The 26,029-nt window shown below is 37.3% G+C and overlaps 1 protein-coding gene across 2 annotated transcripts in view; it reads left to right on the top strand.

Annotated features, from left to right (window-relative positions):
- The first annotated feature begins 350 nt into the window (after positions 1 to 350).
- Positions 351 to 26,029, top strand: part of tln2a (talin 2a) — a 66,011-nt gene continuing 40,332 nt past the window's right edge. Inside the window, exons 1-5 of one of the 2 annotated variants that reach the window (XM_056267280.1) lie at positions 351 to 440; positions 16,283 to 16,322; positions 23,684 to 23,852; positions 23,962 to 24,059; positions 25,146 to 25,275. In XM_056267280.1, the coding sequence (XP_056123255.1) occupies positions 23,717 to 23,852; positions 23,962 to 24,059; positions 25,146 to 25,275 (364 nt within the window). In that variant the 5' untranslated portion in view covers positions 351 to 440; positions 16,283 to 16,322; positions 23,684 to 23,716. Of the gene's footprint in view, positions 441 to 467; positions 728 to 16,282; positions 16,323 to 23,683; positions 23,853 to 23,961; positions 24,060 to 25,145; positions 25,276 to 26,029 lie in introns of those variants that run through there. The other variant, XM_056267281.1, reaches the window with a different exon arrangement.

Here is a 26,029-nt window from a genome sequence, read left to right as displayed (position 1 = left end):
ACTGACGAGCCTATGATGACTTTTTTAAAGTTGCCAGGCTTGTTTATATATAGATATATATATTTAAGTGTGTGTGTGTGTAATATTATAATTTATTAGACTAACTATTATGTCAATATTGGTTGGTAGTTTATGTGAATAAATATTATTTATTCACATATATATTGAAATATTATTATATATCAAAATATTATTATGTAATACTAATTTAGTAATAGCCTACTAAAGCGCAGAAGAAGGCCGACTACAAATCAATCAGGACTGCATTCCCCTTTATTCCGGTCCGCATGACGCATTTCCTCTATTCCCACCTCGGCTGGGCTCGGTAAATTCCGTAAATCGAAAAGGGATTTACTCCAAAGAGGCAGGACAAGACCGTAGTTTACTCTGCATCGAGCGGCTGAGAGCTTGCAATGAAACTGCGGTAAACAAACTCACCGGTAAGACCCAGTGTGCTCAGATTTCAGTGTTCTGCGGATTGTGCACAGAAAGATCCGCGATCGTTGTGCGTTATGTATTAATACGGCAAGACTGATCTCACATGCAGTGTTGAATGGATTGGGATTTGGAGGTGCGTGGAAATAAGCAGTGTGTGCTGGAAAGAGACGTGCTTAGAGTCCTTATCTCATCTGACATGATACACATGCTTCACCAGTTGCTAATGAGGAGAATTAATTCATGCGCACATTAATCGATGGGAACATTGTGGGTATCTGCATTGTAATTGGTAAGTTTAACTAGGTTACTTAAAGTAAACGTTTGTCTCTTTAATGAGAAGACTGATGATGATTGATATTTGCATTGAGGGGCAAATGTTTGCTCGCGCTTTCACAAGACGGAGAGACCATGGATGAATCAAAACGGCTGTAGATATAAGAAATACAAATTTTTATTTCAAACTTGCACGTTTTTTCTAAATATGTAATGCTTAACTTTTGTGGATTGCAACTATATACCTACCGTCATATTCAGCACATAATGAGTTTGATAAAAGTTTACTTTAATAGTTAATTTCAGATTAAAAATAGTGGTCGTTTTTAAGTAGAATTTTATAGCCTATTTTACCTGCTTTATTAGGGCAGAAGTTACCTTCTTTAGAATAATTAATTTACCCTGTGGTTATATCATAATAATAAGCATAAATATAATAATTCATAAGCCTATTACTTCCAGCTTCTCTCTCAATCCGCGTTACTAACCCTTCCCGCAAATGTAAATACTCTGACATTGTTAAAACATTTAAACGCTCTTAACTACACCAATCTAGCCTTAGCAGAAGTGGGATAAAATGCTTTTGTGGTTGTCCAGACACATGCAGCCCATGCTGACGCCACACCCCTCTGTGTCGATCATCACATTTAAACATCCCCTCAGACGTTTGCAAATGTATACTTGTGGATTCGCCATTGTTCTTTAAAGATGTATTGTTTGGCTTTCATTACATTACTCACTCTACTTTTGATCTAATTCACTGTCATTTGCCGAATTGCATAGGTTGTTCAATACAATAAGTTTAGCAAACATATGTTTATTGGTTTTGAGAACATAATCAAGTAGTAAGGGAGACCCAGGGCAAGTTGTCACAAATGTTATCTCAGGTTTTGATTACACAAATATGTCTTCTCTAGCATTAGTTTTGCATGTTGGGTTACAACACATTGTTCAATACTGTTGTTATATTTTGTAATTTTAAACCATTAAGTTTTTTTGTGTGGCCGAAACAAAAATAATATTGTATATTATCTATTTCATGAGGGTTTTTTTTATGTTAATATAGCTGAACATCCTATTATAAGCTATTTATTGGCATGTTCCCATTCTGACAACTTTCCATAGTGGTACAACGTGTCCCAACATAATGCTACTTTTATTCTTTGTCATATTCTCTTGGCATTTTAAAAACTGAAGAGAAAAAAACCTTATGAAAGGAGATGCCATACAAAGATGAGTATCTTTCTTTTTCATGAAATTTCATTGACATGGTTGTTCAAATTATGCTAAACAAGAGTTGCTTTGCATAGGTTAATCATCTGTTTTGTTACTATATGAAGGTATGCAAGTACATTGTTCTTTTTACTTTGGCACTTCTCTTCAGCTTCATCTTAATTGTCATTGTCAGGGTCAAGTACTAACTTTTTCCAATAGTGCTTTTTTAGTGACAGTCTGGTAAAGAAGCTTTCTCTTACATCATGAGCAGGACTCGTGTATCCAGCACATTCCTAAGGTTTTTAAGCACTTTTATGAGTCAGTGTAACTCATCCTCCTCTCTCTCTTCTTCTAAGAGCTTGTAATCTCTTTTTAAGATGCATGGAATCGCAGGACTGTGGGTTTTATTTTAGTTTTTACCTTTTATCAGCACTGTAGACCTACTTTGCTTTTAAAGTCTTAAGTTCATCTTACAGTATTCAGTGTCTGACCTGAAGGAGACAGACAGGTCTGCTTACTGTGTATGTGGTGATGGACTGCTGATGCTGATGAATCCAGTAGCTTAGGAAAAGGCATTAAGCAGAGTACTGTCTGCTGTCCCTTTGATAAACTGCATGCTGCTTTTTATCACCGCTGTCACTTTTATTGGTAGCTTGCCCATGGGTCATACCTCATTGGCAAGGTTCCTGTTATTTAGAATGAGTGTACACTGTATAGGTGAACAAGCTCATTGACTTGTGCTATAGCGACTCATCACTTGTCCCTTTCTTCACTCCAACAATGTCCCACATATTCTCTTTTAAAATACCATTTAAATGGAAGGCCAGAATAAGCTGTGTAAATGTTAATTTTATCCACACCATGTTGAACGTGACTGTAAATAAAGAAAAGGGTAAATAAAGAAAATATCCCTTATGCCACGGATCAGTTGGTTTCTTTAGGGGGAATTAGGCATATGTCAGGGACCAATGTGTAAAACGTGCCATCTTATAATAGAACCTCAAACAGTCCATTTATTTGTTCTCTTTTCTTTAAATTATGAATGGTCACTTATCACAAAATGTCATTTTTGTTTATTTTGCTAGGCACTTATGGTTCAGATAAGCCTGCTGCTACTATGAACAATATTGCATGAGAAATGAGGTCTGTCTGCTAATCATACCCTTCATTATATTGATGTTGACCCAGCTATATGTCAGCCAGCATAGGTTATGATTGTGCTTGTTTAGAAAAAATAGTTTTCATCGCTAATTTGCCTCTTATTGTCATCACTTACACTATCGTTAAAAGTGTGGGATGGGATTGGTAAGATTATTTAAAAAATCTTTTTGAAATAAGTTTCTTTAATAAAAGTACAGTAGAACTGAAATATTATTATTACAATTTAAAATAACTGTTTTTGAGTTTTATACATTTTAAAATGTATTTTATTACTGTGTTGGCAAAGCTGAGTCATTACTCCAGTCTTCAGTGTCACATGATCCTTCAGAAATCATTCTAATATGCTGCTTTGGTGCTCTAAACATTACTTATTATTATTATTATCAATGTTGAAAACAGTTGAAACCACAATCATTTTTTCAGGATTCTTGGTGATAAATAGAGAGTTCAAAAGAACAGCATTTGGTTTTTGAAATAATATAAATCTTTTGTAACATTACTGTCACTTACTGTGATCAGTGTGTTAACTCATCCTCGATAAACGGGTTAATTCTCAATCTTACTAACCCCAAACTTTTAAACAGTACTCTATATATTAAGCACATTTCACTATAAACTGTATGCCTTTGGACCACCTGCAATCTTGGTATTTTGAAGGGCATTTTTGTTTGTTTAATGTAACAGGAATTGTAGCAAACAGATGTAGGCTATGTGAGGGCATTCAAATGAGTCTCTGAACACCTGCCATGTTCTGCCCAAATCTAGTTTTACCTTGGACAAGTGTTGCATTTTCCATTCTACATTCCAGAGAACCACTAGAAACCGTTTTTGAGTCAGTATAGACTGAGGTTTTTACAAATGTTAAAATCGTTCTGTCGTTCTGAATGCCACACTATCAGACAACTTAGATCTTTTACAAGCCCTCATGTCATTCCAAACTTGTATGATTGTCTTTCTTACATTGAACACAAAATGAGAAGCTTGGCAAAATGTTCACACTATACGTGTCATCAAGCTCCAAATTTGTTAAAACATCACTATAAAATGACAAGATTTGTGGAGTGTAAGTTTGTAAATTTAAGTCCCATTCAACTGAAAATCCACCCCTCTGCAATGGTTTAAAAAAATGTTTGAACATTCTGATCAACTATTGTTGTTCATAGAAGGAAAAAAGTGGTTTGGAACAACATGAGAGTGAGTAAATAACAGATTTTAAATTTGTGAACTATTCCTTGAAGAATTCGTATTCACACAGAAAGTTGAGGTGGCAGTCTGACTGAAACTTCTCCTCAAATGTAGCGGTTATTATTAGCAGGGGTGTCGTTGGGTATGCGGGTGTCACATCCTTTTGCTCCAGTGAGTTCTGAGCATGACTGCCAATAGAAACTGATAAAACACTACACCTCCACACACTACACTGTCATTCTCTCTTTTTGAGCTCTACTTTCCTTATTTTGCCACTCACTTCTATCTATTATTATTATTATTATTATTATTATTATTATTTATTGTCATTGGAAGTACAACGAAATTACATCAGAGCAACAATCGACAGTGTTTTTCATGAAGTGCAGATGATCACCGATAAAAACAGTGTGTTTACATCTACACCTTCATCTTGAATGAAAATGCCTAGTTGTTTAGTCTGGCTTCAGAAGTTTTGGTAAAGCTTTAGGTTTGAGTTGTGATACACCTCACAAAACCCTCTAATTAAGTTCCCTGTTATTGTTACCTGTCATAAGAACCAATTACAATAGACATTTTGTCTAGCTCAAATTTGTGTTCATAGATCTAGTCAGCTTTTATGAGAAAGCTATTCCCAAAAATGAAAAGTCTGGTATTTACTCACCCTCATGTCATTCCCAGAAAAAAATCGTTTATGTTCCACATAAGAAAGTAAGTCTTCTTAATAAGTTACTTAAAGCAGCACTAAGTAGGAATTCCGTTTTTGTCAAACAGCGACCGCTAGAGTCGCTGTGGAGTACTTGTACTGTCGTGAATAGCACTCACGCAGAGATGGCTCGCACTCACGGCCGGATCCCCTCCCCCTGTACACCGGTACCTGTTCAGTAGGATGGACGCTGTAACGAGTGGAAATAAGGTATGGCCCCTTTAAGAGCTGCGCGCGCCCAACATCACATGTATACGGCGCCGGGTTATTTCTGTTTGATGCTCATTTTATCAGAATTTTATCAGATCTGTTTTTTGCCGTAAAGCAATTCGTTACCTCGCGAGACCTGATATCACACGATACTTCCTAACACTGAAGCCGGCGGCCCGCCGGCCCAAAGTTGCAAGGGTGGTTTTGCGGCTCACAGGCACCAGGGGGGTGCGAGACGACCACCATTCAACACGAAATCAGTAATATAAACATTACAATGACTCCAAAGCTGTTCGGTTAAGGTAAAAAAGTTACTTAGTTCACCTTTAAAAATAAAAATAGTTCTTGACTTTTGAAATACGCTAATGACAGATTTATTTAATTAGGAAATTAATACTTTTATTTAGCAAGGATGCATTAAATTGATTAAGTGACCATAAAGAATTTTACATTACAAAATATTTCTCTAACTCTGTTCATCAAAGAATCCTAAAAAGTTATAGCGTATTTCACAAAGATATGAAGCATCACGGCCATTTTTTTTTAAACATTGATAATAATAATAAATGTTTTTATGGAGTAAATCAGCATATTAGAATGATTTCTGAAGGTTCATGTGACACTGAAAACTGGAGTAATGATGCTGTAAATTCAGATTTGGCGTCACAGGAATAATTACATTTTAAAATATATTAAAAAAGAAAAACTGTTATTATAAATTGTAATAATGTTTCACAATATTACTGTTTTTACTTTGATTTTGACGAAATGCAGTCTTGGTGAGCATAACTTGGAACATACATGGTGAATAACATGCATATTTTAATTGTGTGAAAGTGTTTACCCAACAAAATGCCGGGCTCCATACAGGCAGACACAGGACACCTATTGGAGCCTTGGAGTTGAGTTTGACTCTGGGGGCCTGAGGCTGTTTCTACCCCCACATTCTCTGTGCCGAAAAAGGATCCAGGACAGGTCAGTCTGTTATATTAGGAACTTCTGCTATTACTGCCTCCCCTTCAGCAGAATGGCTAACTGGCTCATCGTGATCTTTTGTGCTCACTAAGAGTTGGTTGCCAGAATGGGCAGATACAATTACCATCCAAACTGCTATGAGGGTTCAAGCAAGCTGCTCTAATTTGAACACATTCCACTGGAGCAGTAGATGAGTGAGCTGAGAAAGGTGTTAAAAAGAAAAATTCAGTGGTCATGACGGATTGTTGGACAATGTATTAGGTAAAGAACATGTCTCAGGTGCACATTTGAATGAGTAGTTCCAAAGCTAAAATATTGCATGTATTCCATCACTTTGAATGGTGCTTTTTCTGTCAGGGTATTTTTGGGAATTTCGGGGTATTTTTTGCCCTCTGACATGAGGCTCATAATGGTTACATGAAATCAGAGAGTCGAGAAGGGTTTTTTGAGCCAGTCTACAGCTGGCTGGGTGGCGTAGATATCTGGCATTCCCAGATTCCCTGTATTGTAGAGCTGACAGACTATATTGTGTATACTCTCTCTCTCTCTCTCTCTCTCTCTCTCTCTCTCTCTCTCTCTCTCTCTCTCTCTCTCTCTCTCTCTCTCTCTCTCTCTCTCTCTCTCTCTCTCTCTCTCTCTCTCTCTCTCTCTCTCTCTCTCTCTCTCTCTCTCTATATATATATATATATTATTACTTGATAGTAATTGGTTGTTTGTCTGCATGTTTGTTTATTTCAGCTATTTTGGAAAAATAATTGTTTCCTCTATTTTAAGATAAGACAATGGATTTGAAAGATAATTTAGAATAATTGTTTTGTTTTTATTTTTTAAGATATTGATTATATACTTTTGCCATCCACTAGCACAAACTTAGATAGTTTACCAAAAAATAAAAAATATTTGATCATTTATTACTTTCTTTGCTGGAACATAAAAGATATTAATAAAGATATAGATAAACATGTAGAGAATCTCTGTGGGGTTTTTTACACAATGAAAGTCGGTGCGGGGTCCAGTGTTGTTTGGACCTAATTGACTTTCAAAATAATACAAATTATTTTAATCCACAAAAAAATTTCCTAAATGTCAGCTTATCATATTGGCTAGTATTTCAACATCGGTACATCCCGTTATGGGAGCTGTAATTTTGTGTGTGTGTGACATTTAAACATTTGTAACAAGAAAGGCTGCATATTTCACAAAGAGTCTAGGGACCTAAAGCATATACGTATAGTAACATGCACAGAGTTTAGAGAAGTTGTGAAGAATCACATGATACAACTTTGTAAACTGAACTTGCAGAAATGATCTATCATTCTATCTATCACTCACCTGGGTTATTTAGGTACATCGTCAACTCAAGTATTATAAACATGCAAGTTAAGTTACATTTATATAGCTATATATATAGCTTGGCAACACAGTTCTTTAAATGGACCCTGCTGGTCCTAAATGACAGATGGATCTATAGAGTGAACATAGCATGGATTCATCTCAAGACCATTTGGGTATTATTAGAGTTAATATTTTCAGATAATTGTGTTTTTGTGATTTGTCATGACCTTTTTAAATCTTATTTACTGCATAGGAGTATGTTAATATTCTTTTGTAAGAGTGTTTTTACCCACTATGTGTTGTTGGAAAGTGTGTAATGTATTTGACACTTATTTGTACATGTAGATAAATGTCATATTTCAACAACATTGTTTGTCTTGCTGAGAAAAAACGTTGAAGTTTTAGCATTTAAAGCACTCTTAATGAATGTTGGCAGTGTTTCATTGCATGAAGATGAGTCGGGTGGTGTCTTAGTCTGTGTCCAATTTTATCTGTCTCTCTCTGTCTGTGTATCACTCTCAATCTCAGTTTACTACCTTCTTGGCCCCCCTCTGTCCTTCTAAAGTTGGAATTTGGCTTGACGTAGAGATGCTAATATTTGTCGACCATCCGTTTAACCTTCACAGGGCTATGTGTTGACAGCATCTGTCTAAATTATGGATTATGAATGTATGCCTTTATCAAAGGATTGGTAAATCATAAAAAAAGTACATTTTTTACATATTCTTTTAAAAGTTGTTCTTGGTTTTGCAAAAGGGGGGAATGGTGCATTAACACACTTGATAAACACACTTGATGACAGATAAACTGTTTGTCATTTTAAGTGCAAATGAAAAATCGTAACGATAAAAGATGTGACATTTTTGATGTTCTGCGCAAATACAGGTTCCTAAAAATACACTTTGTTTACACAAATTACTGCCCATTAGGACAAGATCTTGAAGACTATGAGGGATTTGAAGCCAGATGTTACTTCCTACATGTTCCGTAGTCTATATAAGTAGATTTGTTGTGTTTATGGGCGAGAACAACACCAGTGGGATTCCAGCCAATGTCTAGTGTTGTATAGCCACACAGAGGAAAACCCAAACCTGGGTGTGATACTCCATGACTGTTACCTCCCCCCTACTTTACTCCCCCCACTTTTTGGAAAGGGTGTCATCAGAACTCCAGCTGGATTCGATTACATGCGGAGAGCTCTGCGTTAATCAAATGCTTGAAAATAGCCTTTTATTTGTGTGGTATGCCATCAGAGTTCCCTAATGCTGAAATAAATGGATACTACAGACTAGGACAGACTATTTAGGCTCCTGACTGGCATGTTTACTGAAAGGCTACGTGGTGTAATCCTCTGAGGTGCATCTCGTAGCACAGGACATAATGTCCATAACCAGATCTGTGTGATCTGTTACAGCTGTTTGCTCTGAGGTCATAGTTGTGGCTCCGAAAATCATATGATCCGTACCTTACATGTGGGCGGAATTCCAGTCTTCCTGGCAGTGTATAAGTCATTTATTAAAGTTTGCAGATGATACTCTAGTGGCTGTACTTATACTCTATTTGAGAACAGACTTCTTAGTTCTATTTTTTTTTGGTACATAGTACATACATTATGAGTAATAGCCTCATTAGCTGGCACTGGCAGTGGTTTTAGTTGCTAATCCCCACAATCTCAGTGACAGTTCAGATTAAGCTGTCTAGCGCTGCTCATTTTTCACCGGAATAGCTTGCTGCTTTATGAAAGTGTGCAGCATGTAAAATGTTGCCCCAGTCGTGTTAAACGAGCTTGATTGTCAGTGAAAATACAGTCATTAAACCAGCTAATGACTAGCAAGAGACTGCTGATTGGCGGCTCGGCTGCAGCAGGAGATGCTTTTGCAGATGGGGGTTGACTGAAGTCTATTTCCATTTGCAAACTGTTTAGCTATTACTGTTTGCAAAATATGTTGGAGGCATTATTTTTGCTCCATTTCTGGAATGATCGGACTTGCTTTGAAACTATTGAATGGAAATAATCTCTATTTGAATGATGAGGTGTTATATAATTGAGTGTGTTTGTGTGTATAATATGTATGTGTATAGAAGTGTGTCCCATCTCAGTGTGCAGCAAACTAAAAGTACACCATTGTTAGGTTCATTTCCTTAAAGTGTTAACTTTGGTTCTGTAGGTTCATCAAATATAGTTTGTTTTTTTCAAGCATCCAATCTTGGCTTACTGATGGAAGACAGGTGGAGTGTTCAGGAAATAAAATCAGTGCATGTCTGCGCAGTTTTAAATCACATCAATTTAATTGTGTTAAACAGATTTCACACCATGTAGCTGTTCCAGTGTAAATCCATGTCAATCACATGATCCACAACATGAGCTGGCTGCCAGCGCAATAGAAATTTCTACGTTTGTCTGCCCCCTTTTTGGAGGGTAATTATTTTAGAATGATGGTTTAATGTGCCCTCCTACATTTAAAATCATTCATACACCCCTGTGCCCAGGCTAGACTATTCCTGCTGTGAGTTAATCTAGCCTGGAAGCATATTGAGTTTTGCTGATCCAGCAGGAATGTTGCTTGTCTTTCAAGGACCAGGCCTCCTAACAGCTAACTGGTTTGTGACGACACAGACTTTACATTTGGCCAGAAACCCAAGGGTTTCAGAATTAGCTGATTTTGCAGCTCAGTTTCCTTGGATGTTGTTTTGAACTTAAAGCAGCACTCAGTAAGAATTCCGTTTTTGTCAAACAGCGACCCCTAGAGTCGCTGTGGAGTACTTGTACTGTCGTGAATAGCACTCACGCAGAGATGGCTCGTGCTCACTGCCGGATCCCCTCCCCCTGTACACCGGTACCTGTTCAGTAGGATGGACGCTGTAACGAGGGGAAATAAGGTATGGCCCCTTTAAGAGCTGCGCGCGCCCAACACCACATGTATACGCTAGGGGTGTGAATCGGAGCCTACATGACGATTCGATACGATACCGATTTCTTAAGCCAACGATTCGATTATTTTCGATACTTCAGAATTCCCCGCGATACGATTCGATTCGATACGATTCAATAATCGATATTTTTACATGATGTCTATTAAGTTTCAAATAAATCAACAACATTTTTTATAATTTGCCTTTTATTGAGAATACAGGAACAGTATTCTATTCACATAATGTGTATGTTGTGCTAAATGCACTGCAAATAGAACAGCAAATATAACAGTTACTGCATACAGTTCTAAACTTGATTCTATCGAATCCTGGTGCGTTTCCGTGCATCTTACGTCATCGCAAACGTGCACGACGCATGATAGAAAACAGAACGCGGTCAATATTGTGTTTGTTTTTTTGGTGCTATTATGCACAGCTGAGTGAACAACACCGGTTTACTGTGTCGCATTTGGCTTTTTGCTGATTGCAAACGCAGGAGACAGTGGATTTCCATTAATTTGTTGCCCTGAGTCCACGCGCTATGTGTGTGCGAATACAGACTCACTCTCGCTCTTATCCAAGGTAAATTATCAACACTATCATCCCTTACATGTGTTTTATTTAACTAAATACATCATAATCAGTTAAAAAGCATGCGCAGGTCACTTACTTCCTGAACAAGTGCCCACCCGAGTCCGTGATGCTTTCACATTCACGCGAGCCGCGGCACGGTTCGAGTGCAACCGAACTCAGCGCACCTCCTCCAGGCAGTCTCGGGTTTGGTACCCCAGTGCGCACCCGGGTCCGCATGACAGACAGCGTTTACATAATTAGCGATTTTTCATGCGAACCGTGCCCGTTCCGTTCCGAGTTGGTGTGAAAGCACCCTAGACTTTTCAAGTAAGCTGTTGAAGTAGCCTTTTTTACACGTTAGCGCCTGTTTGTTTACGTTAGTAACTGCTAGCTTGGAATTCGCCAACTAAGTGACTGAGGGTGCATTCACACTGGCAGTTTAGTTCGGTGACTAACTAACGTTAGCCCAGTGCATAACAACAATCGTTTGTATGCATATGAGCGGATGCTGAAAATAGACAGGCGGCAAAACAAACACATTAATCGATACTCTTGCGGACGCATCGATGCATCGAATCGTCGGCTGTATAATCGATGCATCGATACGAATCGATTAATATTTACACTCCTAGTATACGCCGCCGGGTTATTTCTGTTTGATGCTCATTTTATCAGAATTTTATCAGATCTGTTTTTTTGCCGTAAAGCAATTCGTTACCTCGCGAGACCTGATATCACACGATACTTCCTAACACTGAGGCCGGCGGCTCGCCGGCCCAAAGTTGCAAGGGTGGTTTTGCGGCTCACAGGCACCAGGGGGGTGCGAGACGACCACCATTCAACACGAAATCAGTAATATAAACATTACAATGACTCCAAAGCTGTTCGGTTAAGGTAAAAAAGTTACTTAGTTCACCTTTAAATGGATAGTTGTCCCAAAAATGAAAATTCATGTCATTCCAAAACCCATAAGACTTTTGTTCATCTTCTACAAATGAAGATACTGTTAATGCAGTGGTTCCCCAACTTTTTAGAATGGCATTTAACATCCTTCTATGTACCCTCTTTCTCTTCCACTCTTCCACTTAGCCTGGAGTCACACCTTTTCTATTAAGGGACAATTTTTGCCCACCTTAAATTGATTTTCAGGTGCATTTTTTTTTTTTTTTTACCTTTTATAAAAGGCAAAGTTTTTCTAACCGTATTAAATGTATGTGTCACATTCTTAAAATTCCATTAATATAACTATTAATATATTAAATGAAGCAATAAGTTAAACAAAATCATTAATTTCAATCAAATGAAAAATTATCAACAAAAGCCATCTTTGCACTGCAGTGGTACAAGCTGCATCTAGATGTATTTACACACTCTTTAATCTTGCTCAGATGTATGAATGCAATCACAATGGCATAATGTTACGAGACAGTTTTAAGTTAAAAATGTTCAATAGAGAAATATGAAATGATGGTCAAAACGAAGGGATTCTTATAAATATTAAACTAAAACCGGCAGTAGGTGGTGGCAAGTCGCCGTCTTAATGAGTGAGTCATCGAGTCATTCATTCATCCTTTCATTGACTAAGCAAGTGGCTGTATTTTTGAATGGGTCATTGAATCATTGATTCTCCCAATTCGTTCAAAGCCCCAGATTCGTTCACTGACCAAACACTGCTACAACAGTTCTGCTGTGGCTTTCGGTGGAACTATTTGTAGCGCCACAATAAAAACAATTCAAAACTGAGCTGAGTGAAGGAATAACTTTTGTGACGCCAATCCTTTTAAGCTTGCATCTTGTTTTTTTGTACAGGTCTGCACTGTCAACAAAATATGTGTGTCAGCACTCACCGCCATTCTCCCATACTAAAGCCTAATTTATACTTCTGTGTCGAACTCACGCCGTAGCTATGTCGTAGGTTGTGTGTAGCACGCGTAGCCTACGGCGTACCCTGACGTGCACCTCTCAAAAATGTAACAACGCGTCAATTATACGCGGGCGGACCGCAAGTGCTGTGATTGGTCTGCTAGAACCCCTCCCTCGGGTTTCACATGATCCCTCTGCATGTGCAATTGCACGTCAACACGGACAATGACGCAGAAGTATAAATGAAATCTGACGCCTAGCCTACAGCATAGACACTACGTCGTTGGTCCGGCTCAGAAGTATAAATCAGCCATAACACATAACAGGTGTCTTAACCCCACTTATTAAATGACACTCCCCTTTTAGCATTGGTCACATTACTTTTCCATTACATGGCTCCTACACTGTTATCTAATTGCACAATAGAGCAAACTATACTCTATGTACATCACTTATTATTACAATTTAGTTTGTTTAACTGTTAAAATCAATGTCACATTTGCAATCGTGTGGATATTCGGGGGAAAATTGCATTACACTTGTATAATGTATTATCAACTTTAAAAACGATCTTACACTGTTTTATAGTATCAAAGCGAGTTTGAGTCTTAAATGGATCTCTATGCACAGTGTGTCTATATTTGTTTTTCATGCTAGTAAGTGCTAAAACCCCACTTTTCCTGTTTTACACTGGGGCCTTGTGCCTATTAGAAATACATGCTCGGTTTGAATGATATTTTATAGTGGGGTAGAATTAAATGAAAGGCAAAACTCATTTTGCATTTTGAATTTCAAAGCATTTTGTTTGCATACCCCCTCTGTCACCTCACGTTCTCCAGTTTGGAAATATGAGCGATTTCTCTCCCTGCATTGAAGCGTAAAATTTTTAGTTTAATGGACTTTCAAAGAGTTTATAAATTCTAAACGCAATCCATATGACTCAAGCTGTTTGATCCAAGTCTTCTGAAGAGACACACTATATGCACAGATTTAATTTAGGATTTTATGCACATATAAACAGTGTTCAGCACACATACATGGAGTACATCAAAAATGGTCAACAGAAGCTCAACCATACTTGCTTGAAGCACAAGATCCAATGAGGTTTGTTGTCGTTTATATAGACGTTTTCATTTCTGAAATGTACAGTATGTTTTCAGAGTACATTGAACTCTTATCTCAAAAGATCAGGGACAATTTGATTCCTCGTGATTCTTTAATGACCAATTTCTGCATTATTCAAACTAGAATATATACTGTAAATAGTCTCTGCTTTAATATAGGCTGTGCAATGTGCATGGACTGAATTTTACTTAGAATCAATCTGTAGTCCTGCTTGAACATGCTGCATGTACAGGGGGTTTGTTCATTCTGTCTTTCAGTGAATGTGAGTCATTAGGAAGCTGTCTGACACACTGTTGCCATCATGGTCATGTAAATTTCACCGCCTACATATGCAAGTCATGCCAGTGATGGCCATGTCTGCTGTTCATCAAACGAGCCTTCTCGATCATCATGCTTTACCAGTCACTCGTTTTTTTTCTCTATCCATCTCTCCAACCTGTCCCTTATTTTCCGTAGTGCTCTTGGCAGCAAAAGGAACATCTAAATATTTGTAATTGTGATTTAATTAAAATGGCTATCGTACTTTTTCAGTATTTATTATGGTGCTATGTTGGTTATTTATGATCTACTTTTTATGATTCAAAATTTAATTGAGAAGTTATTAGATTTCCAGCTTGGCATAAATGATAAAGAGCTCATTAGTATGTACAGATTTAAAGGAATAGTTCACTCAAAAGAATTCAATTGTGTCACTCACCCTTGTTGTTCCAAACCTTTACGACTTTCTTCCATGAAACACAAAGGAGAGTTGTTGAAGAATGTTCTGGCAATTTTCTATGAAATTCTATGAATAGACCTAAAACCAATCAGAGCGATGAAGGAGATGACGTATGCAGAGCGGAGTGTTGTTCTTTGCTCGGTTTTTGCCAAAAAGGAAACGTTCAAATCGCTGAACGAGTGATGTTCAACGGCGGCATCCATCTTTGTAATGTAGGCTACAAAATCTGCTTCAAAATCCCAGCGCTGTCGTCATCGTGTAAAGCCCGCCCCAACGTTTCTGATTGGTGCCTCGATTTCGACGGATTGGAAATGGGCTTGAATGAGCTCTTTGTCAGACTAAATTTCAGAGCAAATCTAAATTTGCCGGAAGTTGTCTGGGTTTTCCCAGGCTACACTTTTTGCCTATTGTTTTTTAAATACTGTGTATTCTGACATACTACACCCTTGGCATGCTGTTTTTCACATACTATATATTTAGGGAAGTACTGTAGGTATATTCAGACGTGAGGAGAATGCACTCTCTAAAAAATGCTGTGTTGCTTTTGGGTCAAATATGGACAAACCCAACTGTTGGGTTTAAAATTGAATTGAAAAATTTGAACCAATGGTTGGGTTTGTCCATATTTGACCCAAACATTGGGGTGAAACAACCCAGGATTTTTTTTTTTGTTGAAATTGAGTTTGCCATGATTAATCAGTGTATTGAATGATCTGTACTAGACTCTTGTTGACCTCTGTAGTGGTCGAATGGCAGCAGCTGCTGCGCAGATGTTCCTACCACTCACTGAGGTGACTTACCTCACACAATGCAACTCAATACAGCAGCAGCTCTATGACCCTCATCTGCTATCTGGGCTAGTCACACCAGTGGTGAAGTGTGTATAGTAGTAGATGACTTATAGACAACATCAATCAGTCATACAGTAATTTCATATGCTATTGTCTTCAGATTTAGAAGTACTTATTGTCTGATTCTTGATATTTTTACCCCTGAAGCTGTTAATGTTATTTTTTGCTAATGTTAGGTGTTGTAGTCGATATATGTGTTCAAATTCTGTTATATGCTCTAACTTGATTTACTTACACCTTTAATTTCACCTTTTAGTTAATAAGCTCATTTGGTAATTTAGGAGTTTAGTATGAGCTCTTGTCTTTTAAGTGTGTTTAGAGGCTTCTGGCCTTGAGTCAGCTCTGCAATCATGAGATCATTTGTAGATAGACCTGGGTTAATTACTGCTGCATAATTCATCCCTCATGAGGCTATAACACACACACCATCACTGGTACCTGTAGGAGTTCCATCTTACATTAGCTGCCTTTTTCTTTCCGAACTTGCCCATTTGTTATATCTTCCACCTAACATGGCTAATGGGAATAACATTTGGACTGAATAATGTCATTGATAGACTGATAAACTTTGTGATGGAATAAGAACTTTAAAGCTATTTTGTGGATAAACCTTTTCAGGTCCAATTCAATATCCATTACTGTGGTTTCATTTGAAATGTCTTTTTGATTAGCATTTTTAAAGTTTTATGCCCTCTAATTGCTTGACTGACCATCAGTCTGTCTTTCTTACTGTCTCCGTAGATCTGCAGTGTTTTAGAGTTGCATACGCCTCAAATTTACGGTAAGACCAAGCTCTCTGTACCTCTTTCAAAATATTTTCCCCCCCCGGTTGTGCTGCTTTTAATTGCCTTTTATTGCTGTAGAAAAGTCTTTCCCAGCCTTTTTTGTTTTATGTACACCAAACAGTCCCATTAGTAGGGCTCAGGTACCCCTTCATCAACACCAAACCAAAAATGTGTATTTATTTATTTATTTATTTTTATTGGATATCATTAAGCATTAGCATTATTAAAATGTGCATTACCCTCTATAGTTATTCACATTTAAACTAAAAACAATCAATACTTTGGGTGAAACACTGACTCAACCATTAATTTCTTTTCAAACTAAAGTGGTTTCTGTCACTTTATATTTAATAAAGTTTGATTGGCTAAAACATTTGGTGGTGAGAAAATAACAACACTGCTTCACAACACAAGCTTTCCTGTTTACTGAACTTAAAACTAAATCGTTTTTGCAAACTTAAATAAATAATAAATTAATAAATATTAGATTAAAAATGTAAACTTAATTACTTGTAGTAATAACTAGAAAATGTAAAAAATAAGTTACTAAAATTAGTCAAACTAAAATAAGAAAATAATTAAAGCTAAATAGAAATGTATAGAAATATGACAAACTTCAACAACAAAAATTAAAACGAGACCTGAAAATATAAAAAAGCTAATTAAAAATATTAATAAATACTGTATATCCTCCTGGGACCCAAGAATAGACTTTTGTCCACTGTAGTGGACATTATATTTTAGTGAATTTCTCTGACATCATACATGTCACATGACACAACCTGGGTGCAGTGGCGCAAAAAGTGAGAAGGGTCTGGCTGCAGACTTGCACTCTCAGACTTGCACGCTCAGACTTGCACGCTCAGACACGAGCGCTTCCGCTGCAAGTGACGTCACTTGCAGTCGACACCTGCTCTCCGCTACCGGCTGTGGCGTCACTTGCAATCCCTTGTTCTCCGTGTTATTTCACAGAGTCGATTGATGCCAGATTTGAAGATAGCCAGCAAGTGGTGTTTGGATCAATCTAGTGCACTGCATGGATCTGTTCATTTGCCCAAAGTAGTGTGTATGGAGGAACAAGACGTTGCGGAAGCCATTGAGAGATTAGAGAAGGCTGAGTTTCCACAGGACAGAATCGATGCTCTGGAACCCTTTTGCTTCATCTTTACTGTAATGAATGACATGCAAATGTTTCTTGAACATGTAGTCGATGTCATGAAATTAAAGGTAAACTGTCGAACTACACTAGAGCAAAGTGAATAATGTGCTAATGTGTTTTTATATATTGTCTATTTGTACCTTGTATTTGTCTATTTTGCACATTAACTGTGTACTGTAAATTGACATTTACAATAAAAAAAATAAAATAAAAACTTAGCCCCTCATCATCTTGATGTTTTTCATCTACAAACTGTTCCCACAAAGTTGGGAGCATGAAATTGTCCAAAATGTCTTGAAAATAATTAAAAAATAATTAAATATATAATAATAGTAAAAATTATTTCTTTCTTTCTCATAACTGAGTTTTGATTTCTAAGTGATCAATTTATGTACAAGTGTTTTCCCACATGATTATTGGCTGTAGGTCATCAGTAAATTAATGTGGCATTTAAATGCCAGTGTTTCCCAAATGAAACACAAGAGCTGTTAGTTTTGAATGATGTGTGTAATGTAGAGAAATGTGTTTAGAGTTTTGCAAATAGTTTGTTTTTCAAATGCAAACTGAGTGCAAAGCATATAATGTCCTTGTATTTTTGCAGGCTTGGTCTAAAGATTGGGTAGCATGAGTGAATGGTTTCACTGAGTGAGCCTCAAATTCCACTTGTAATGTTTTAGCAATTTGAAAAAAACTGTCAACAAAATGACAAATGACACCTTAACACGACCAAAATGAGCGTGTCTACGCGTTCAAAAGAAACACGTAAAAAATTGCCGCGGACAAACACTGCGTGTTGACGCGGTCACGCGTTCCGTAGAGAGCAGGCGTCGATTGCAAGTGACGTCACTTGCAGCGGAAGCGCTCGTGTCTGAGAGTGCAAGTGACGTCACTTGCAGAGGAAGCGCTCGTGTCTGAGCGTGCAAGTCCGAGAGTGCAAGTGACGTCACTTGTCTGCAGCCAGACGCTATTGGAAAAAGTGGGTATGCGCTATATGCGGCGCATAGGGGCGCAGCACCATGGGGGGCGCCAAAGCGATGGTAAAAAAAAAAAAAAATATGCCTATATTGTATTTTCTATATGTAGCTGCTGTTGTGCGTTTTTTAAATCATTTCTGCATTTCTTCAATGTTATATAAAATTTTAGAGGACTAACAGGCTAGAGTAGGCTCCCTCATGGAGAAGGGGGGGCGGGGTGATATCGCGAGCGCGCGGGGGCGCCGTGAGCGCTGAGCGAGCAGGTACGAGTAGTGAGTTGTCGTCGAAAAAGATGGATAAAACAAAATGCTGTGGGGCTAAAAATAGAAAAAGAAAGAGGGAAAAGGAGATGGCATGTCAACTGATGTGACAGCAGCTAAATAAGTGCATGCTGAAAGCCAACAGGTAGGATTTAAAGTGTGACATCCAGGCATGTAGGCTATCTCTGTGGCCATCGGGACTACCGGGAGATTCCCGGTGGGCCGACGTGCTTTTTCGGCCGATACATCTCATACTTTTTTTTTTTTTGTCTTAACGGCCCATAAAACTCTTACATCGGCGGCCCATTGGTTTTGTTTTGTTTTTTTGTTTTGCTTAATTGGCGGCGCTGGGTTAGTGCCGGTGTAATGCATTGGTCAAAAAAAGTCAGCGTTAGTTTTTTTTCTGACACACCGGCCCATGAAACGTCATCATGTGCTTATATCTTTCAAGTATAGAAATTAGTACAAAACTAATTATGAAAGTTTACTTTATTTTTCAGTGCATTTGTTTTACAATATAGGCCTATGGCTATTACTATCATGGGATTAATATTATAACTATTATTATGTAGTAGGCTAGTGTAATGTAGACAGACACTAACTAAAAGAGGTTTGAATTTTTCTTTGTTTAATTTGCACCCTGAATAGAAACAGAGGTCCACCTACCACAGTTTTACCTAAAATCCTGTGAGAAACACTGGTATTGCTGTTCCAATTGAGCTTATAGTTTTTTTAGGGGGGTTCATCACGGTGGAGTAGCTATAGTTTAATTGTATTAATAAATGACAATTTTGCACTTTTATCTGTTAGCTCTCACTCGTTCCTACTCACTTATTACATGGCACACTTATTTATTTTTCTTTGTTTGAGGGGGGGCGCGAAAATTGTTGCTGCATACCCCTCTGACACTGGGTAGTTGCGCCCCTGCCTGGGTGTCATGTAAAGAGCACATTCAGGACTTTTCAGAGATACCAAATGTTTGGAGGTTTCACCATGAAAACAACTTCTCCTTGGTCTTTAAAAATGTCTGAGATTAATTTAGTGATCAAATGTAGCATTCTTATGGAAATATGATAATATAGTGTAATTATAATATAAATTGGACTACTTTTCAAATTGTATTTCATAAAACAACATCTCAGGAAAATGTTACGGGGTTTCAAATAATAAAAAAACTTTCTGTTACAGAACAGGGCATTGATTTCAAACGTGTCCACTGTAGAGGACAACAGGACTAAAATCATGTTTATCAGGCATTCTGGGAGACACAACAAGTGAATATGGAAATAAATTATACATCAATATTCCTATGAAATGTTAGATATTATTATTAAAATGTTGCCAATTATTACTCCAATTATTACCCTTATTCTTTCATTAAATGTTGCTCCAAGAACACATCAATGTGCAAATTAGATACAGTGTATAGATACATTGCATTGAATGGGAATATTAACTTTTTTACCCACATATTGCAAAAAGTAAAATGGTGTATCAATTCATTCCATTATTTCTTTCATAACATAGTTGAGAATAATCTTTATACAAATTTTGGTTGAAAAAAATCCTGAAACCCCAAAATGTATTGGTGATTGAAAAAAAAATCCCATTGTTTTTGCCTATACATATAATTTCATGTCATTTTATTTTTTAAACAACTTAGTCCTGGCGTCCACTACAGAGGACATAGCATAACGTATGAATAAAATATTATTTTATATATATGTTTTTTTACCATTTGTTTATTGTGCTCTAAACAGTGTGATGACATGGAAAAAAACTAAATTCAAAAAACTTTTTTTTTCTGGGTCTCAGGAGGATATAGTCAAGTCACCTTTATTTATATAGCGCTTTTTACAATACAGATTATATCAAAGCAGCTTCACAGTGATAACATGAAAAAAATACAACAAAGTTTATTTCTAGAAGAAAATTGCATCAAAGTCCACCTTAAGTAAGGCAGATCAATAATATTGTTGAATATTAAATGTCCCCAACTAAGCAAGCCAAAAGCCAAGGCAACAGTGGCAAGGAACCAAAACTCCGTCAGGTGACAGAATGGAGAAAAAAACCTTGGGAGAACCCACGCTCAGTCGGGGGCCAGTTCTCCTCTGGCCAATGAAGGAACGGTGTATGATTCGGGCAGCATTACAAGTCAGATTGGATCGGAACATTTAGAGTATTTATCCATTTCCATCTGGTTGGAAGTCGAAGTAATCACGCCGGTATGGAGACGAGTTGTTGAGGATCAGTGTCGATGGCTGTCGTGTCGCTTCACAGGGCTGATGAGGCTGGCACTTCAGGATGAGTTGGGATGGGTCCAGGCGCAGGTCCACCATAGTCGGTCCCTCGGGATAAACAGAGAGACTAATATTAGCGTAGACGGCATCCTTCTTATGATGTACCAAGTACATCAGGATTTACGGGACGTGTTCCCACATACTAAACAAATAATACTAAACAAACACTGTTGTGCAAAGGTACTAGTGCAATGATTTCTAATTTCTTTTTTTATAGGTTTAAGTTAATTTAAATCTCTCAAAGTAATCAGTTTTATGCACATTTATACACTATTTGAGGAGTTAACACTAACTTTGTGGAGGGTGGAGTTTTGCGCCGTAATCATATTTCAGTAGCCCACAGTTACTATAGTAACACTGGTGACAGACATGAGTCACGTCTAGAAGTGTCTAGTGTATGACTCTATGGGAGAATATAGCTGCCGAGTCTTGCTGATATGAGGCAGTGGAAATAAAAGGCTGTGTTAATTGAATGGCTGCATGTGTGCGTTTCATTACTCCCAGAACTTGAGTGAGTAATCAGACTTCAGTCTGCTAATCTGAATGTAGCATGTGATCCTGTTAAATGTCTAAAAATGGAAGAGCATTCTCTGGAGTGTTATGCTGTCTCGGTCTCTCTAGAGCCACCGGTGGGCTGGTCTAGTCAGTGCTTGTGGATCTGTATGCTTGCAAACATTGAATGCAGAAGGCTGTGCTGCGCATATGCAAATGAGAAGTTACGCCCTATAAGACAGGAATTCTGTGTTGTTCACAACATGGGCTGGTTTTCTGTACAGGGGTTTGGTGTTCTCCTGAATTGAGGTGATGTATTTAAAGGAAAAGTGCTCATTTCTGCACCACTAACAACACCAGATGGAATTGCAAAAAGTAATTTGATCCCCAAACAGCTTTTCAACACTACTCCTCCACCCCATCATCTCCTTCAATTTTCCTTGTTTTGAATATGCAGATAGTCCCGCCCCAAACTCATGGCATGGATTGAGGCAGAAGTTATCAGACGGACCACAAAAAAAAAAAAAAAAAATCAAGTATAATTTCTAAAAAAAAAACAGTGCAACCAGTGTAGTCTGATTCACAAGCAAATGACTCTTGTGAACATGTTGTTGTAATGAATGCTTCTAAAAGATTCACAAACTTCAGTAGTTTACATTTGAATCAGTCGGATCAATCGTTCACTGAATGAACTAACTGAATCACTCAGAGCAGTTACTGAATCAACATTTGACTCGTGGCTCAATACTTTTAGTGATGTCTGTCTCAAAATGAAGCAAGTTGTTTTATAATAGTCATGAGTCATGACACAATGTCTGATTCAACTCTGTGTATATTGAGTTTCCAACAATGCATTTCCTGATCTATATATATGTCTGTCTAAAATGGCTTGGAGCTCTACAGCTTGTCCCTGACATACAGTATAGGTCAGATCGCTGCCAAACCCTTGCCAGTGTTCAGTGTGCCAACTGTGCACAAGGGCATCCTCCATCCCCACAGATACACATAGACTAAAGGTTAGCTAAATGCTGAGAGCTACTCTGACTTTAAGATAATAGTTCTGGTTCTGTAATGGATGTTGATTTAATGCTAATTTTGAAGGGAATGAACGGTTATAATTCTTTTTATGCTCTAGTCAAAGTGATTTGAACCTTCAAAGTGAAACTCTATCCTCTGTCTAGTATTAAGTTGTGCCGCCTTTTCTCTCTGTGTGTGTGTTTAAACTAGACAGTGTTTCATTAATGCGCAGTTTGGATAGTGCTGAAAGCGTAAAGACAGCTGACTGGGAGTTCAGGTGCTAACAGTAAAGTGTGTGTGAGAGAGGGAGAGAGGATGGACCGAATCCAGATACCTTTCTAATAACACACACAATGTCAAACAGGAAAATGAGTTCATTTTACATATTCTATGTGTATTAGAGGGCCAAAACTATTACAAAGTGTAAGTATGTAATTGGTTAAAATGTTCATCCTGCTTTAATGATTAATGTGAGCATGTGTATTGGTGGTAAAATAATAGTACAGATGGATATGGACAGTGATTTTGCACTCTACATAAAAAAGAGACTTTTACATAGTTACAAATAATTTCTATTTCAAATAAATGCTGTTCTTTTGAACTTTCTATTCCACAGTTTCCACACAAATATTATGATAAATATGTAATAAATGTCAGCATAAAATCAGCATATTAGAATGATTTCTAAAAGATCATATGACACTGAAGAGTGAAGACTGGAATAATTATGCTGAAAATTCAGCTTTGCCATCACGGGAATAAATTACATTTTAAAACCTATTAAAATAGAAAACAGTTATTTAAAATTGTAATAATATTTCGTAATATAACTTTTATAATATTATAATATATGATTTTTTTATAATCGCATACATGCAGTCTAGGTGAGCAGGTATCGACTCCAAACTTTTGAACGTTGGTGTATATTTATTTAAATTTTTGTATTTAGTGAGGGAATACTTTGCTGACAATCAGTACATTCTGGGGGAAAAATGTAAGTAAATGAGTTGGCATTAATCAACAATGAACATGTTTTACAATATTTGCATTTACATCTTTTTTGAGATTCAGAATGTTGATGAAAGTCCTAAAATCAGCATCATTCAAAAATGCACATGTTCTCCATCCCTCTCATCTCCTTCCATCTCTCCTCAGGTGCAGAGTCTTTGTAATACTTGAGCTGGCAGGATGGTGGCGCTGTCTTTGAAGATCTGTGTGAGACAGTGTAATGTGGTGAAGACGATGCAGTTTGAGCCATCAACGGCAGTGTATGATGCATGCCGGGTCATCCGAGAGAGGGTTCAGGAAGCCCAAACAGGACAGGGTGGGACATGCTTTCTTTGTTCCTTGTATAGTGAGATTATCTAGTTGCTATTGTTGTATCATTTTTTCAAATGCAAGCTCTAATACAGTGCCTGTTGTTCCTCACTCAGCTTCAGAATATGGGCTGTTTCTGTCAGATGAAGACCCCAGGAAAGGCATCTGGCTGGAAGGGGGCCGGACGCTGGATTATTACATGCTGAGAAATGGGGTAAGTTCTTTGATCTTCTGTCTCTCTCTCTCTCTATTTTACAAGCTGTTGTCAAATGATCTGTGACATGTCTTTGGACTCTCGTCTTGTTTTTGTTTGTGTCTTCGCAACACATTTTGAGTGTGTGTGTTGAAAGATGAGAAGAGGTCTTAACTCTGCTCTTAGTTATTTTTATAGTCTCTGAATGTGTGAGAGAGAAAAGGCTCCCCTTAGTGTCTACACTTACTGAAACAAGCTACAGTTTTGTGATTTAAGGACATCGGTCACTGCAGCATGTGGTTTTTGTTTGTATTTGTTTACGCTTGTAAGTCTCTGTGATTGTGTGAAGAAGTGTTGCATAGACCGACAAAAGCGAATGCTTGTTTCCCCAGGAAGAAATAAAAATGTGTGTGCGGTGTAAATTGAGAAGTGTTAAAAGATGATTTCATCAGTAGTGGTTCATCTTTTGTCAGAAGTTGACATCAAAAGACCTCTTCTTCTCCCTCATACATGCACACACAGATGTTCAGCTCTCACAACCACGTCTTGCTTGTCCAATTTTTTGTATTTTGCACATATTTTCCTTTTCCTCTTGTTTTTCTTGCAAACTCATTCACATTCATTACAGTGTTTGCAAGGCAGCACCTAATTTACATTCCTCAAACATTCTGGTTAGGGTTTGTTCTTTTTGCAATTCTGCAAATTCAACACGAACTGCTTCGGATACTTTGTTTTGTAGATAATCTCAGTTTTAGGTTAAAGATCATTAAAAATGTAACCAGCATCAGTGATGTTATCAGAATATTAACATACTGAATTGTCATTGATCTTTTTTTCTTGCATCTATTTTGCTTACTCTTTTTTTTTTTTTATTGTCTTCCTTGCATATATTTAACCATTTATAGTAATTGTTTTGCCTTTAGGCTGCACAAATTTGATTCTTGTGTGCTGCTGGCTTAAAACAAGACGTGTGGTGAATTTCATGCAAACAGCAAAACAACTCTGATGCAGAATTTCGTTCAGAATCAAAACATCTTTCCTTAAACTTTAAAAGTATTTGTTTACTGAGCTCGGGAAATCTAGTTTCTCTCTCTCTCGGTCTCTTAGGACATACTGGAGTATAAGAAAAAACAGAGACCTCAGAAGATAAAAATGCTGGATGGCGCTGTGAAGACCATCATGGTGGATGATTCCAAAACTGTAGGAGAGCTGCTTGTCACCATCTGCAGTAGAATAGGTCAGTGATGCTCTTATACAGGTTACTATCTGATATAACTATCATATACAGTTATTTTCTTATATGGGTTATTTTGAGGGGGAACTTGTGACACAACTGAAGGGGAGGGGTTAACTTGGTAGTAAATGATTAAAAAAAATGTGTTAGTACTGGTTTAGTTTTTATTTAAAGTTCAAGGCAACCTGTGTTTAAACAGTGATTTGCACACAGATTCAACTCCATTGGACTGACCAAATATATACATGTTAATGCATGATCTGCCATAGCTTTTAAGACAAATGCTTTATACATTACTGTTAAAAAAATTAATACTTTTTTTTTTTTTTAAGTGAGAGTGATCACATTTGTAATGTTACCTTCAAATTAATAAATTTTTTGAACTCATCAAAGCATGCTGAAAAAAAAACCAGTTTCCACAAAAATAATAAACAACTGTTCTCAACGTTTATAATCAGAAATGTTTCTTGAGCAGCAAATCGGCATATTTGAATGATTTCTGAAGGATCATGTGACACTGAAGACTGGAGTAATGATGCTGAAAATTCAACTTTGTCATCATAGGATTAAATGACATTTTAAAATATTCTCCGAGAGAAAACAGTTATTTTAAATTGTAATATTATTTCACAATATTACTATTTTTACTGTATTACTGATCAAATAAATGCTGCCTTGGTGAGTGTAAGAGACACTAAAAATTTCGCAAACACTTTTATTCTTTCTCAAACACTAAAAATTTATACCATCCCCAAAC

Source organism: Rhinichthys klamathensis, unplaced genomic scaffold, assembly GCF_029890125.1.
Source record: "Rhinichthys klamathensis goyatoka isolate OS25496 unplaced genomic scaffold, OSU_Roscu_1.1 h1tg000258l_1, whole genome shotgun sequence".
Classification (NCBI taxonomy): Eukaryota; Metazoa; Chordata; class Actinopteri; order Cypriniformes; family Leuciscidae; genus Rhinichthys; species Rhinichthys klamathensis.
This window is presented reverse-complemented; position numbering and strand designations above follow the sequence as displayed.